At 35.5% G+C, this 16,609-nt stretch overlaps 1 protein-coding gene across 3 annotated transcripts in view; it reads right to left on the bottom strand.

The window, feature by feature from the left end:
• Window positions 1-16,609, bottom strand: part of LOC149779274 (coadhesin-like) — a 65,654-nt gene that overhangs the window by 14,662 nt on the left and 34,383 nt on the right. For all 3 annotated transcript variants that reach the window (XM_089939868.1, XM_089939867.1, XM_089939869.1), the window contains exons 4-10: window positions 14,971-15,141; window positions 14,309-14,479; window positions 11,886-12,050; window positions 11,316-11,486; window positions 5,703-5,873; window positions 1,000-1,158; window positions 195-365 (exon numbers count right to left, since the gene is read on the bottom strand). In XM_089939868.1, the coding sequence (XP_089795994.1) occupies window positions 195-365; window positions 1,000-1,158; window positions 5,703-5,873; window positions 11,316-11,486; window positions 11,886-12,050; window positions 14,309-14,479; window positions 14,971-15,141 (1,179 nt within the window). The remainder of the gene's footprint in view (window positions 1-194; window positions 366-999; window positions 1,159-5,702; window positions 5,874-11,315; window positions 11,487-11,885; window positions 12,051-14,308; window positions 14,480-14,970; window positions 15,142-16,609) is intronic.

Raw genomic sequence — 16,609 nt, 5'->3', positions numbered from 1 at the left:
TTTACGTTAAACTTGTGTCGACAATCTAGTTACTATATACCGCTTTAACAACAAAATACTAATGTCTCTTTTATTAAATCATCCAAACCTGATAAAGAGAGTAAAACTTTACAAAGGGCGGTCACATCAAAGTCACGTGAACTTTTTGTGACATTCATGCAGACGAGACATAGTTACGTGATCAGTTCACTTACGACTAGCACATGAACCAGCATCACAAATTTTTATCTCCTCCCCAAGTCCGAAGCAGTCTACATCCCGAAATCGTGTTGACGATGGCAAGCATGTCCGAGTTCGTTTCTGATGGCCTTGACCGCATTGCACTGTACAGTTTGTCCACTGACTCCATGCTGACCACTGATGTGCTATGTATTAGATAGTAGTAGTAGTATTAACACAATGAAATCTTAAGATCACTCTATCAAACATTTGGCTGAAAATGTCACTACAGAATATTAGTTATTCTTTAGATAATTGTAAAAATGCAGTACAATATTTTATGCCACATCTTTCCAAGTGTGACTTGTTATTAATTAATCATGATATACAAAAATTCTTTAAAAAAACCTTGAAAGAAACATTAGTGGGTACAAACTCCTCAACACCGTGCGTAGTATTTATTCACATTTTAAATTTTACATATTGTATGATGTCTGTTCAATCAAATACTCAACAGAAGCATATCTTGAATACATTTATGCCACCTTTATAAACTACAAGATATAATTTAATTACCATACTTTGCACACAGTAAATTTTGTACATAGAGTTCATTGTACAATTGTCTTGTAAAGAGATAATGTGGTGAATCTGCGGAGCGATGATAAAAACCAGTGGGTACAGGTTCAAAGATTAAACCAAATAAGTAGGACAGTCCATGTGAATGATGGAAGACTATAGCCTTTCTTGGTTCCATGGAGAGATGAATAACTTTAAAGAGAGAAAAACACACAAAATCATGAAAACCAAGAGAAAGAACCAATGAAAAATGTGACATACGACAAACCGTTGGGCAATCCTGCAGACTTGTAGAAGACCCTATGCAGTCTCTTCCATTGTACTGGCGAGTGGGGTTGTCACAGTTCCGCTGACGATATTGCTGCCCTCCGCATGTTTGGGTGCATCCTGACCATTGCTGCCAAGCGCCCCAGCCGCCATCTGGATGACAACCAAATTAAAGCTGGTGTACAAGTCAAGAAAACAAGAGCATAAATTGCTCAACTGTGTGGGATATAATGGTCCTGGACTTTTAAAATGTTGGCAATTATGAGAGACAAAAGATCCCTTAGAAAGAAAATACCCCCTCGACCCCATCAAAACAGACCCCAACAACAACAAAACAGACAAAATTTAGCTTCAAATCATTTAAAGAAAATGTCAGAAAAGGACTGGTAGGTATATGCATTTTCCTTAAATGTAAGACAAGAGTTGGTTGTATGTTCATTGTACTTCAATGTCAGACAAAGGCTGGTAATAATGTGCACTTGCTAAAATGTCAGACAAAGGCTGGTAAGAATGTACATTTGCTACAATGTCAGACAAAGGCTGAAAAGAATATGAATTTGCTTAAATGTCAGACAATGGCTGAAAACAATGCATATGTTGCTTGAATGTCTGTTAAGGGCTGGTAGGTATGTATATTTGCTTAAATGTCAGAAAGAGGCTGGTAAGAATGCGTATTTGCTTAAATGTCAAAGGCTGGTGCATTTGCTAAAATGTTAGACAATGGCTGATAAGAATATGAATTTGCTTGTATGTCAGACAAAGGCTGGTAAGAATGTGCATTTGCTAAAATGTAAGACAAAGGCTGGTAATAATGTGCACTTGCTAAAATGCCAGACAAAGGCTGGTAATAATGTGCACTTGCTAAAATGCCAGACAAAGGCTGGTAATAATGTGCACTTGCTAAAATGTAAGACAAAGGCTGGTAATAATGTGCACTTGCTAAAATGCCAGACAATGGCTGGTAAGAATATGAATTTGCTTAAATGTCAGACAACGGCTGGTAAGAATGTGCATTTGCTAAAATGTAAGACAATGGCTGGTACGAATATGAATTTGCTTAAATGTCAGACAAAGGCTGGTAAGAATGTGCATTTGCTAAAATGTAAGACAATGGCTGGTAAAAATATGAATTTGCTTAAATGTCAGACAGAGGCTGGTAAGAATGTGCATTTGCTAAAATGTAAGACAATGGCAGGTAAAAATATGAATTTGTTTAAATCTTCAACAAAGGCTGGTATGAATGATTGTGTATTCTTATGTCACTTGTTTAGGCTTGAATAAATGGTAATACAAGAAAGAGTGAAACCAACAAGCTTTTAAAAATACAATATATTACCAGGAAAAAATCTGTAAAAATAAAGAAAAAAAGGTTTTATAGAATCAAATCCAAAAATAATCCAAGAATAAAATTTTAGTAGTCCTAATAACAAAATATTCTACTGATTTCACGTTCGAATCCCGACGAATAATCCAAGATGGAAGATGATGACAAATGCTGCAATCTGTAGTGTTGAAATCTACAGTTCCTTGTAGAAAAAAGTATTATCACTCCAATTTCTGATAGCTGAATAAATTTTTATAAAAACACTGTTCTTGTTCCACAATATTACATGAGCACACATATTTTCCAGAAAAATTACAGACTGAATCCTTCTGAATCCAAGTAATTTGAAATAACTTGGAGCCAAGTAATTTGAAATAACTCCAAACAGCACAACATACAACGAACAATTTAACAGTCCAACTTCTACTGAAATTAATTCTCCAAAACATGGGTTATATGGGCTTTCTAAAACGTAAACAAGAATCTCGTGATCATCTTCTGGTAGTTCATAGAAGAAAGTACTTGTTACAGATCACGTTTACCCAGTGTGACCCTGATAAAAACCAATCATTTTTACACTAAGAAATAAAATAAAAAAATTATTTTTATCTTAAAGACAAGGTCCCATCATGAGCTTGGAAATAACCAATCATTTAAAAATAAAATAGAACTTATTTATGAAGGTTGCTACAAATACTGAAACAAGGTCAGAATTTAGATCTATGCCTGGTGTTTATAACCAAGAGTCCAGGTCGAATTATTTGCTAAAAAAAAGTATCTTCTCTAGTGAATAAATTTACATTACAATATCATGTAATGAAAAATAAAAAAAATTCAAACTGACAAACAAATAAACTGAAATAAATATAGATTAAATCAGATATAATTAAATCAAATATACATAACAGTATTTGCTACAATGTCAGACAAAGGCTGAAAAGAATGTGCATTTCCTACAATGTTAGACAAAGGCTGAAAAGAATGTGCATGTTGCTCTAATGTCTATTAAGGCTGGTAGTTATATGTATGTTGCTTCAAGAGGCAGTTTTAGAAAGAAAATGAAGACCACAGGAAACAGTCCACATATCACATAAGAATAAACAGCAGCAGTATAAAAACAAAAAGGACTATGAAGGTTTTCTTTGTTGAAGACTTTTTAATTCACTTTTGTTTATTCTGTCTCAGTTAATCTGGATGAGAGTAGTATGCCTTCGGTGCTTTATCATAAATGACCCTTTTTTTTTAATAATGTGGCATTTTAGGATTATTCTTCTAATATCCGCAACTTTGGTGACGAATTTTTCAACTAAACTTTTTGGATGTAATTAACGTGTGGAGACATGCAGATGTGAGTTCCATACGCAGATAGTCAAGGGAAGTTACTTAGCATATCCATTATTTATTTTACTTACTCTGGCAATCATACTTGAAGGTTCAGGTCCTAAGAAACTAAGCTAAACAGTGTTATTTTCATAGAAAAATATTTTTATTGAGGCACTGGACATGAAAAGCATAGATTATTCTTTTCCATTTTATAGTACTACAGCCAAGAATTCCAATGTTTAAAGCACAATACTCAAAATTGTATTCAACATTCACATTGCACGGTCTTAGTGTTTAAATCGTTATGAATCAAGCCATCGTCTATCTCACTGATAGGGATAATTACCTGCAGTATATCTTAGTATGAATCAAGCCATTGTCTATCTGTTCGATAGGGATAGGATAATTACCTTCAGCATATCTTAGTATGAACCAAGCCATCGTCTATCTCATTGATAGGGATAATTACCTTGTCTATTTGACAGGGATAATTACCTGCAACATATCTTAGTATGAACCAAGCCATCATCTATCTCATTGATAGGGATAATTACCTTCAGCATATCTTAGTATGAATCAAGCCATTGTCTATTTGACAGGGATAATTACCTGCAACATATCTTAGTATGAATCAAGCCATCATCTATCTCATTGATAGGGATAACTACCTTAATCATATCTTAGTATGAATCAAGCCATTGTCTCTTTAATAGGGATAATTACCTGCAACATATCTTAGTATGAATCAAGTCAATGTCTATCTCTTTGATAGGGATAATTATCTTTGGCATATCTCAGTATGAATCAAGCCACTGTCTATCTCTTTGATGGGGACAATTGCATGCAGCATATCATAGAATAAATCAGTTAACTGTCTATCTCTGATAGGGATCAAGCCAATGTCTATATCTTTGATAGGGACAATTATTTATGGTATATCTTAGTATGAATCAAGCTACCGTCTATGTCTTACATAGCGATAATTACATGCAGCATATCTTATTATCAATCAAGCCATTGTCTATCTCCTTGATAGGGATTATTAAGAGCAACACATCTTAGTATGAATCAACACATTTTCTATGTCTTTGATAGGGACAATTATCTGCAGCATATCTTAGTATGAATAAAGCCATTGTCTGTCTCTTTGATAAAGACAATTACCTGTGGTATATCTTAATATGAATTCAAGCTATTGTCTAATTCTCTGATGGGGAAACCTGTGGTATATCTTAATATGTGGCACCTATGAAACATGTAGCTGTATTACATGCATGTTTATTGCAGGAAAGTATTGCCTCATGGTAATAATAAAGGGTATAGTTCTCATACCCATTAGCAACTACCCAATTTGAAGTATCCCAAAAATGAAGATTTTGAACTAGAATTCACGTTTTTAATGAGCAATATACATCTTAGCCATGCTATGACATACATGCAATATGAAAATAATGATCTATGTAACATATTTTAAAATACCACAGAACGTATGTCAGTACATGTATCAGTGATACATTGTTTAGCAATAATTGTGTGTCTTGGATGAGGTTACTTTGGAGAAAAAAACTCTACCAACATGAAATATTGTAAAACTTGGTACCAGTCTTTACCAAGTTATAGTTGTTTCATGGTTGTTTTCTGCCAACGTTATGCATACTTGTATCAAATGGTCTTGGTAGATGGTACCTCTGTTTAGAACAGACATATAGCATGTTCTGTTTTTGAGACAATGTGTTTTAGCGAATGGTGTTGGCAAGCAGCTCATCTGTTTTAAAGAGCTGGTTTACTACAAATCTTAAAATGTTCCAGTATTTAAGCTTCTAAAAAACAATACATCACAGTCATATGTCTTGTTTAAAGGAAATCCCACAGAAACTATAAAGAAAACAATTTCAAAAATAATACCAGTCAGCATGACCTGTCCATGTGTCTCAGACACTAATCATGTCTGAGCGACCTGGCTTGGAATTTTGTAGAGTAGCGAATCTTAAATTCTTTTTATTCAAACAAACATATTTTGTCAACCATCTGTCTGATCAAGTGTTCTTACCAACAGGACATGCCACTATACTGCAATCGTGCGTTTCGTTGGCTGAACCATGACAAGCTGCCCCTCCGTGTTGAGGAGTTGGATGGTTGCAAGATCTGAATCTTGACATGGTACCATTCCCACAAGTCATTGTGCATGATGTGTAGACTGACCAGTTAGACCAACCACCATCTGAAATTCAGTGATTGATTTTCATTGTTAGTTCTTTATATTACTTATTTTAGGTACATTTGTGTTTGAAACAATGGTTAAATTTCTGCTGTAACTCTTTCAGGTAAGTTTCATTTGACAAAGTGTATTATCTTCTAATCCGCAAAGTCAGGAATAAATGCCAATAAATATAACAAATCTTTATCCTATATGCGACATTTCAATACAGTCTGCATGTCTTAGATATTGGTTTGACGGGTTAGAATAGGACATTTATCTTGTTAGATGATATTTTACTGTATAATTTATTGATGGCAAATGTTAGGAAATGAGGCTATATTGTCCCACACTAACTCTTTTATTTCCAGATAATTTCCAAAAATGAGTTCAGTTCCAGTCTTCCCTGCTTGGCCTTCTAGATATTAACATTATCAGCATACTGCAAAGGTTTTCTACTGAAGCCATACTGGTAGTGACACCCATATACCAAAGTAAATTTGCAACAATGGGATTATGTTCCTTCTCTTCAGCGGCACTAACATCCCTGGTCTGGAGAAAGCGCACATTACATGGTTTGCAGCTGACAGGGACTGGTGCAAGGTTTGTCAGTTAATATACGAGGCAGCGTCCATGCCTCACAGTTTTGTCATAATGGACCAGACTAAGAACGTTTAGTGCTGGCCTTGATAAGTTGCAGGTTTGGCTAAATTAAGGTCTTGCACTGTGTTGCAAATACCTTAAAAAACTATGCCCAGACAAACATGATCCTCAGCCATAAATGTAATGTCGATTGATCAGCACCACCATTTATGTATAGCTCATATTCGACGTGGACCCCAGCACCAACGATAAAACTAATCTTGGATAACACCCCCCCCCATCATACTCAACGGCCAATTCTTCTGGTAAATCAGCACCATGGCTGCCAACCTTCGAGGCTCACAATTAGTGAAAATAGGGATAAAAAGTCGTGAATTTGGACATGAGTTTGTGAAAAATACCATGATAATAACTCCATCCACTCTGACCACTCCATCCACTCTGACCATCAATACTACACTATATCAAGTTTGCAAAATAAAACTAAAACACTACATAAATGCAGAAATATTTATTTATCAAGATATGATACTGTTGCAGACTTGAACTTCCTCAACTGCTTGATTGTAAATTTGTTTTCTAAACAGTTCAGACTTCTTGCCTGCTGGTTGATCTTGGTGACTAAAATTGCTGACAAATTTTCTGCAGCTAAGGAAGCCCTAAAGTCTGTCTTATTTTTCCTCACTAAAGAAAATACTCTTTCACTGTCACTGCTGTGAGGAATGCACAGGAACTGTAGCATTTTTGGTTCTTCCACAGGATAATTTGGAAGCAATTCCGGGAACATTTGTCAGAACAAATATTTAGCATGGTCTCTAGCTGATAAAGGTAGATTGTGTTCGACAAGAAAACTCACCAATAATGCTTCAGCATTGATAGCCTGCAGGTCTTCTGCCAATGGTTTAAAATATTCCAGAGATTAAATCTGCGAATTCTTAATTTTCCCAACTTCTACATGTTTTTTGCAACCGACATGCTTCCTCACATCGTCTCTGCGATGGCACACTGAGTGCAAAAAGCATGATGAATATCAATGTTTAATGGCAGAATGCACGGCCAATTTTTGATATATTCCAAATTAAACTTCACTTTTTGAGTAATACATTTCTTTTTCTTGGTGGTGAAGACATTTTCAAGATTTTACATGCGATGCTGAACAGTAACTCAAATCAGTGTTGGTGACACATGCGAGGAGCAAAATTCCAGTTAGGCCCCAGTTTCTCTCAAAAGGATTTGTAAAACTACTCTTATACATATAGATTAAAAGAGCTAAAATGCTTGCTACTGACCGAACTGTACTAATCGGCTGTAGATCTACTAATATCGTGACCAGCAGTACCGGACCGTTTCGGCAACTGCGAATATCACGAATAGCGCTTAACGGGAAATCAGTTATTTTATTAAAGATTTAAAATAATTGAGGATTAGAGAATTCGTGTTTTGGCTTGCGGTGTGAATCCGTGAATCGCTGAAAAAGTCGTGAAATTCACACCAAATTCGTGAGGGTTGGCAGCTATGCAGCACCCATGAATGCAGTATCACACCGCAACACATGTTTGCTGCCTTTCATAACATGAAATGGCTAAACAATAAAGTGCACAAGCTTTCCATCAATAGGGAGAATCTGAGTCTCAAGTCTCAAGAACAAATTCTCATAGATCTCACCAGCAGCGATGTGACTTGCACTTACTGCCAAATTCAATGTTACAGTATGAATTACCAGAACGTGCACTTGGGTCTGTGTGATGTTACCAGCCTCAATCCAACCCACTACTTTAACCTGGAATACTTTGACAAGGTCAGTCAATCTGCTGTGGATATGTACTACAAGGCTTGTATTGCAAAGGATGCAGTTACCATCCACAAAGTTATTGCTGCCATCCTCCAGGACAAAACGTTGTTGTCCAGCGGCACCTGCAGGAAATGAAAGTTATTGATTCCTCAGAAAAATGCACCATTTAGATGACAGAGCCCGATCTTAAATATGCTTGAAATGCTTTGCTGTTTCGATGGAAACAGCAAACATAATGCTACTCATAAAACTGGTGTCTTCTGCAAAAGTTTAGTTCAAAAAGGGTACCAACTCCATAATGGGTCAGCCATGGCATTTCTCCATGGATGTGCACTGGTAACCTTTGTGGGTGTGTTCGCTTATGCTAAAGCTCAATACAGGAAGCACATCGAAGCAGCATGCAAGGCAAAACCTGGCATCAACATTGAATGTTTGGCCTAATAGCTGCATGCCATACACAAAGATATCGGCATCCTACCCCTGCTCGACATCGTTCTTCGGGCTCTTACTGACAGAAAGGCAACAACACTCGGCACAGCTGATTGTCTTGATCTCAAGAGAGACATCGATGCCAACAGGCATGGCAGCGGCAAAAAAACTTGCAGGACCTACCATCAAAGTGTTAAAGGTGCTTGAGAACAGCACGACCACAGACTCATTGCTTTATGTCATGCTAACACTTACCTGTACAAGCTCAGCAGCACCTACAGAAATAAAACAAATAGGAGATCGACCCCTTTTAAGCATTGCAGAGCATTTGATGTTTTAATACTGAAGACACTAATGTTTCCCGTGCTGAGGCTGAAAACTGTGTCAAAGGGTTCAGGGTTCTCAAAAGGGTAAATATATTGTTAAAGTCCATGCTCAGGCTGCTTGTCATAGTGTAAAGTTTGCTACTAATTAGGTATTAGACATGTCAGCTGATGTTGCATGTTGGTAGTACATACTTTCATCTTCTATTTGTTCGGTGCCTGGCCTTCTCAGCTTGGAAAGATGGGTCCCGTAACCAACACCAATGGGTTTGTCGATAACCATCGTGGTCATGTACTTAACTGTGGACAGTATCATGTCGCAATAAATGTGTCTGTTCACTGTTGCTGGGACTGAACCCAAACTTTCTGATCATTATATCTGGGGGGGTGGGTGGATTTTGTTTTTTTAATGCTCATGAAATTGCAGTAACAGAATGTTTGCAAAACATTCTATCTGTGTCAACCAATTCGTATCAGCACATAGTGCCGTTAGTGTTCAGTCTGTAATAATGTCTCATATGTTAGCTTTATGACTAGCTAATGCACAAGCATAGGGAATCTCAGTTGCTCCAACCATTGCCGGCTTTCGCAATTAGAATGTTTCCTATACCTAGCTTAACTGCAGCCACCATCTAATAAACAAAATGCGAAAACAAGTAACAAAGTCATGGGGTGCAACTGGATAAGTAACATGGACTATTGGTGCTGCCTACCAATCCTGATATCGATGAAAACAATGGAGTATTGGTGCACCTGGCACAGCAATTGCATGCCATCAACAAGGAATACAAACCAATATTGTGAGCATATCTGCACCATAGATTTGACACATACCTGATTGGGATGAAAGGCATGTGCAAAAGAGATGATCCCTGCTGTCATGCAGGTCTACCTAAGCCAACCAGTGGGCAGCCTGGGTTAATTGAGATTTCCTTCACTGAAAAGCAGCTTTCTTAATCGTCAGAAAAGTTTAAATGACTGGTTAGTCTCAACTGCTGTCATGCTTATCGGATATGGACTGCAGATCCATACTGGAATGTTTAAACTACCAATGCCACTATCAGTATTGGGGGGATTGGTTTATTGTGTAAATTCCAAACTCAGCCACATGCAAATTTATCACATTCAGAGTCACAAAAGGCACAAATAAAAAATTATCCAGTACACATTTTATCATTATTTCTAAATGCACTGAAGTTATGAAAGAATATACTGAAGTTCAGTACATTGAAATATATAGCTTTTTGGACCTTAATTAAAGTGCAACCTTCCAACACTAAAACACTAGTTACGCCAACCTGACCAGTCGTACTTTTCTTTTCAGTGCTGCAGCTACGTAAAACATTCTTTGCGCCGGCCTCAATGGCCTTTGTCCTGTATGCTCCATATACACTAGTATGAGAAAGGAAGTAAATATACACTTTTGTACGGTTGCATTTACACTACAAAGTTAAAATCTAGCAAAGATCGCTGTATTTGGAACTAACACAACGGTCTTATTACAGTATGGACGAAGAAGCATTCTTGTTAGAGGTGATTAGATATCTGACTAATGCATTTGTCATGTAAATGCTGCATTTGCATGTAACAGCTGAGTGTAGCACATTCATAAGAAATATTTATCTTACAATGAATATTTTTCCTGACATCTAGTTCTTTATTGATGAAAATGTCTTTCTTGAATATAATATTTCTCAACATACCAAAAGCGAAAAAAAATTCAAACCTAAAATTAAATATGGTGTCACTAGGATTATGCATGCTGAATGGAGCACCTTGAGACTCAGGCTGCTGATTGGGTTTGATCAGACGTCACACACTCTACAGAAGCTCTTCGGGTTGTTTGTGTTGAGTGCTCCATGCAATTACGAGCTGCAAAGGCTGAAAATGTCCCTTGACCCCAGCTTTTATGTCAACCACCCTCCTCTGCCTACCATCTCTGCTGCTACAGTTGAACATTCATTTTGAAAGACAATGCGCAATGTCTTCAATAGGATTACTAGCATGGGATGATAGTGCCAATGAGTTTATTGTCACATTTTGTCCTGCGCGATTGCTAACCATTGTTGCGATCTAAGATCCCAGCCTTTCATTTTAAAAACACCAAATAATGCATTCAATTTTAAATTTAAACAACAATCGCTTTTGTATGAAACAACTAGTTAAAACCTGAACAATTTATATAGCCTTCCATGCGAAGTGTATAACAAAAAAAGCACATGCTAATAAGGCCCATTAATTTAGGATTTCAATCATGCGCTTGTTGTGTTTAAATCAAACATAGCTTCAAAGCGTCACCTTCAAGCAACAGCAACCTACCTATTGGACAATCTCTTGTGGTACACTGTTGTACATCTCCCGGCGGCCCCATGCAATGAGCACCAGTTCCTACGGGAGCAGGATTGTCACAATTTCTTGTGCGTATTTGTTCTCCCAGTCCACATGTCACTGTGCAGGTATCCCAACTCGTCCATGATCCCCAATTTCCATCTGCATTCATAATATGAAAATTTAATAAGAATCCACATGGACACACATGTATGCATAAATAGAATATGGATACTTGTTAAGATGACAATTATCTTTGTTTTGGAATAATTCTCAAATGTCTATTGCATTTAGAAGAGCTCTAGCCACATATCTGCCTTCTATGCATGCTTCGTTCGCTATAGGTACAAAACAATCTTCCATTTCGTTTTTGTGGACACTTTATATTGATGTTATCAGAGGATAATTTCTTTATTCATTTAATTTGATGGATACATAAATATTACATGGCATGTTAGACTAGTTGGTAGAATGCAATCACCACTACCATCTTCACTTCAATTCTGCTGCTACTTTATGTTGACGGAAATAGTTTTCTTTGAGATGTAAAAATGGACTCACCAACGGGACAAACGTGTGAACATCTGTCAATGACTGTGTCATTTTCTGCACAGGCTTTGCCACCATTTTGTGGAGCGGGGTTTGTGCAGGTTCTAGTTTTGGTAAATGTTCCCTCACCGCATGAAACACTACAAGCAGAGGATGCCCAAGACGTCCATCCACCATCTTTATACAAATAACATGCACTTATTAAAGACAACAAAAATTTAGTCTTCAAAATTATACTGCTAATATACATTTTTATTTGACACACATAAATGTTAGAACTAAAAAATAAAACAAGCATTGATTACCAATAGGCCTAGTCCTACAATATCAGATACATCACCTGTTATTTTTGTTGGGTGGGGGGTGATGGGTCTTACTGCCTAACTAATGGCACTGTGTAGCGTGTAACTGGCAATCAATAACAAAGTAAAGTTATAATGTTTTTGTCAGACTTTACTTACCAATAGGTAGCGAAAACAACGTAACTAGAGGATGCTTGAGTCAGGCAGAGTGACACATCTTACTATTTTTGTACAGAAAGGGTACCCCTCTTTACGGGGCTCCCATTCTTTTAACTTTGATTGGATAATATCATGAATAGCAGGAACATTTTACGTGATGACCTGCGCAAAGGAAACCATTTGGCTTTTTTTTTAAACTATACATTATTGGTAAGAATTTGATACAGCTCAGAGAATATTTTCACGAAAAATCCACAAAACGTGTGGATTATGGAGAGCTTCACATCGAAGAGGTTTTATTTATGTATCTAAATACAGAATGTGCCAAGAATATTGTGGTACTTATTTTCGTTAAATGGGAATAGGGCTGTATTGTAACATACCCTCTGTCTCAATTTTAACCGGAAATGTGTGTCAGTTGTCTCCTGTGAGAATGGTAGAGGTAGCAGTCTGACATTTTATCAATAAAGTACAGCAAAATCTGTGACAACATGAAATCACCTTATCAGTATAATAAATATACATATATTTATAGTACATTAAGGTGATTTATAGCAAGGTACTTTACTGACAAAACGTCAGACTTCTTTGGTAGCAATTATGTACTCAGTGGATATAAATATCGTTGCTACCGCTACCTGTAACCAGCATTTTGTTTTTATTATTACTGCTACAAAATAGTATAAAACCTGCTTGATACCTTTGGATATGAAATTAATGTAGTAGTAAAAAAGATTAATGCAAATTTATACAGATCATATGTGATTGTTTTCTTTTTGAAGAATAAGACCCCCCCACCCTGTAATAATTTAAAAGAAACTTTTGAAGTTTTTCAGATTACTCACAGCTCAGGCTGTTATAGAATTCATACACCCTTCAAAAACATCTTCATTTGTCTGTGATTGTATTGTTATTTACACTGTTTAAAAAAATAAGTTCATATTGTTCTGACAAAAAAGGCCAGCACAATCCAACTATGCAATAAAGCAAATGCAAAATATATATAAATAAATAAAAAAGTATACACAGTATTGTATTTAACTTTTCACAGGTTATATTAGAGAAAAATAAACATTTTATGTAAACTTTGACATAAAAGCAATATTTTTAGATTAATTAGTCTAAACAAATTTTAATACAAGTAGGCATTTAAAAGAAATAAATACCTTTAATGACTTGTTACAATGTCCTTAAAGATTTCTTTTGAAAAGTAAGAACACACATGTACCAATCCCTTCTGGATTTCACTTTCACATAAATAAAACATGAATAAAAACAAGTTTTGCACATAGTATGGCTTTTGGATTGGACATACACTCATAATTGTAAATTCTGAGTAGTTGAAGCTGCAAATTCTGGATTGGCAAAGGCGCATTTCCCCCAAAATGTCCTTTTACATACCACATACATTTCTAAGTTATGCCTCAAGAACAATCTGGTTATATTTTCACTAGTGACTGCTTCAATAATTACCCCCCCCCCAAAAAAAAAAAAAAAAAAAATTAAAAAAAAATTCATTACTGGATTTGTTTTCAATATATATATACTACAAAATATGCTCATTTTTGGGGGAATTCCTTTTTTGCAGGCAATAAAATAAGATGTTTGCACTTAATATGAGCAAAAACCATGAAAAGGAGTATACTTTATTTGCTAATTTGTTATTTCTGATGATTTGACCTTCTCAAAAATACCATATTTATTAACCTGAGATGAAATTTTAAATTTGGTCTGCTATCCCTACAATTAGCTACGATGTCGTAGCCTCAACTTGATTTTGTTGTGGTTGAGGTAGGAGAACTAATATTAGTAATATGGATGGTGCAGACAATAACGGGCACTATAACGTTAAATTAGTATGAATAAAGAATACGTGAAATAAGATATAATATTTATCAGAATGCCTTTTGAAATCATAATTATTACCTGAGAAATTAAACCACCATGATAGAACAAAAAAAGTCTTTAATATACCTATGATGCAGACAGGCTCCGTGCAAGATATGATATCGGTTGATGAACCAGTACAATCTTTCCCACCATTCAGTGGTTTGGGGTTCTCGCACTTCCGGGTCCTAAATTGTATTCCTTCACCACACGAGACGGTACATGCGCTCCAGTTAGACCAACTATCCCAGCTTCCATCTGCGTATGGTAGATGTGACAAAACTGCACTTGGTTGTCGATACAATGACAATGACTTTAAATAGAATTCAAAGTTATGCCGACGTTTCAAGGGGTTTAAACTTAGCAACAGGAGAATTAACGTTATAAAGATATGTTGATATTAGACGTTCTGGCATAGTCAATAACAAAGAACTACAACAAGTTACTCGTTATTTTCTCAGTATATGACTGCAAAATCATTACAGCTACATTTAAAATCCAACGCATAAACGCACACAATTCCTATAATGTATATAACGGTTGCTTCTTTTGTTATCGATTCGTATTTATGGTGTTCAACTGTAACTAAATATTAGTATTAATTAAACCGATTTATAATATGAATTAAAATTAACCTATCATGCTTGTCGCTAATAATAAACGGAACTAAATTATGCATATTACCCTTAAGCATTATTGAATGTATACTTTTGATAAGTCTATAACTAAAACATCGAAGGACACCTCACCTATTATACATACAGGATGAACGCACGTCTTGCTTTCTGAGCCTTGACCATGGCATGTATCTCCCCCATACTGAGGAGGGGGATTGTCGCACTTTCGGAACCTCAGTTCTGTACCGTTACCACACGTTACGGAGCAAATACTCCAACTTGCCCATTGGCCCCAATGTCCAGCTATAATAAATTACTACATTGATGAAGGTCATATATATATATATATATATATATATATATATATATATATACACACACACACACACACACACATGCATACATTGTACTAGACCTTTCACTGTGAACCTGACCAGAGATATTGATTTATTATTATTATTTATTTATTACAAAAGCTAATATTTCTCTGTGTGAATTAAAATATTCAGATCATTATTAATGTAAACATGTTTACGTGAATTTGATGCAAAAGAATCAATTTTAATTCTGAACCTAGAAACTTATAGAATGGCTGCTTCCATTAAGTGACAGATTATTTTCAGAAAATGGTATTTGGGACCTAGGTCACATAGACAGGTACATAATCTTTATCTAAAGGTTACTCATACTTTTCTTAACATCTTGAAGCAGAATCAGTCTTGTTGTTTTCTCTTTTCCATTTGTGTGGATTTATTATTCAAATTAGTATTCTTGGACTGGAACATCAGTTTGGATTTATAGTGAAATTAGACGAGAACATTTTGGATTATATTACCGTGATACATCTAAAGACTCTTAGCAAACCATCACAATTCAGGCCACTGGCACATTAGAGATTATGGGCATATCAACACATAACACATTCAATATTGGAACTTGATTGTAATACCAATGTAATTTTCAGTTGCAACTTCATATATTTGGACTTGTGATGGAACCATTGGAGTTATTTGAGATTTAATTGACAATAATGCAAATCATTTCAATTTTCACTTTGTATTCTAAGGAAATAAATTATTTGTTGAATTTGACAAAATTTGCTGACTTTCTTTTCTGTTTACTTAGTTTACGACCATAGTGTGTTTCAAGGTCTAATTATTTTTCCCCCAAAAATAAGGATCATCACTTGCCAAAGGTTTCCAAAGTTAGGTCCAAACACAAAGACGGAGTTATTACAATTATCGAAATATTACAATTATCAAAATATTAACTTTCTTTATAAGACCGAGTTATTACAATTATCGAAATGTTAACTTTCTTTATAAGACTGAGTTATTACAATTATCGAAATATTAACTTTCTTTATTTGACCGAGTTATTACAATTATCGAAATATTAACTTTCTTTATATGACCGAGTTATTACAATTATCGAAATATTAACTTTCTTTATAAGACCGAGTTATTACAATTATGGAAATATTAACTTTCTTTTATTATTCGAATTAGTATTCTTGGACTGGAACATCAGTTTGGATTTATAGTGAAATTAGACGAGAACATTTTGGATTATATTACCGTGATCCATCTAAAGACTCTTAGCAAACCGTCACAATTCAGGCCACTGGCACATTAGAGATTATGGGCATATCAAAACATAACACATTCAATATTGGAACTTTCTTTATAAGACCGAGTTATTACAATTATCGAAATATTAACTTTTTTTATAAGACTGAGTTATTACAATTATCGAAATATTAACTTTCTTT

This window comes from Sinohyriopsis cumingii, chromosome 17 (assembly GCF_028554795.1).
Source record: "Sinohyriopsis cumingii isolate HCF-2022 chromosome 17, ASM2855479v2, whole genome shotgun sequence".
Classification (NCBI taxonomy): Eukaryota; Metazoa; Mollusca; class Bivalvia; order Unionida; family Unionidae; genus Sinohyriopsis; species Sinohyriopsis cumingii.
Note: the sequence above shows the minus strand (reverse complement) of the source record. Positions and strands in the feature narration are given on the sequence as shown.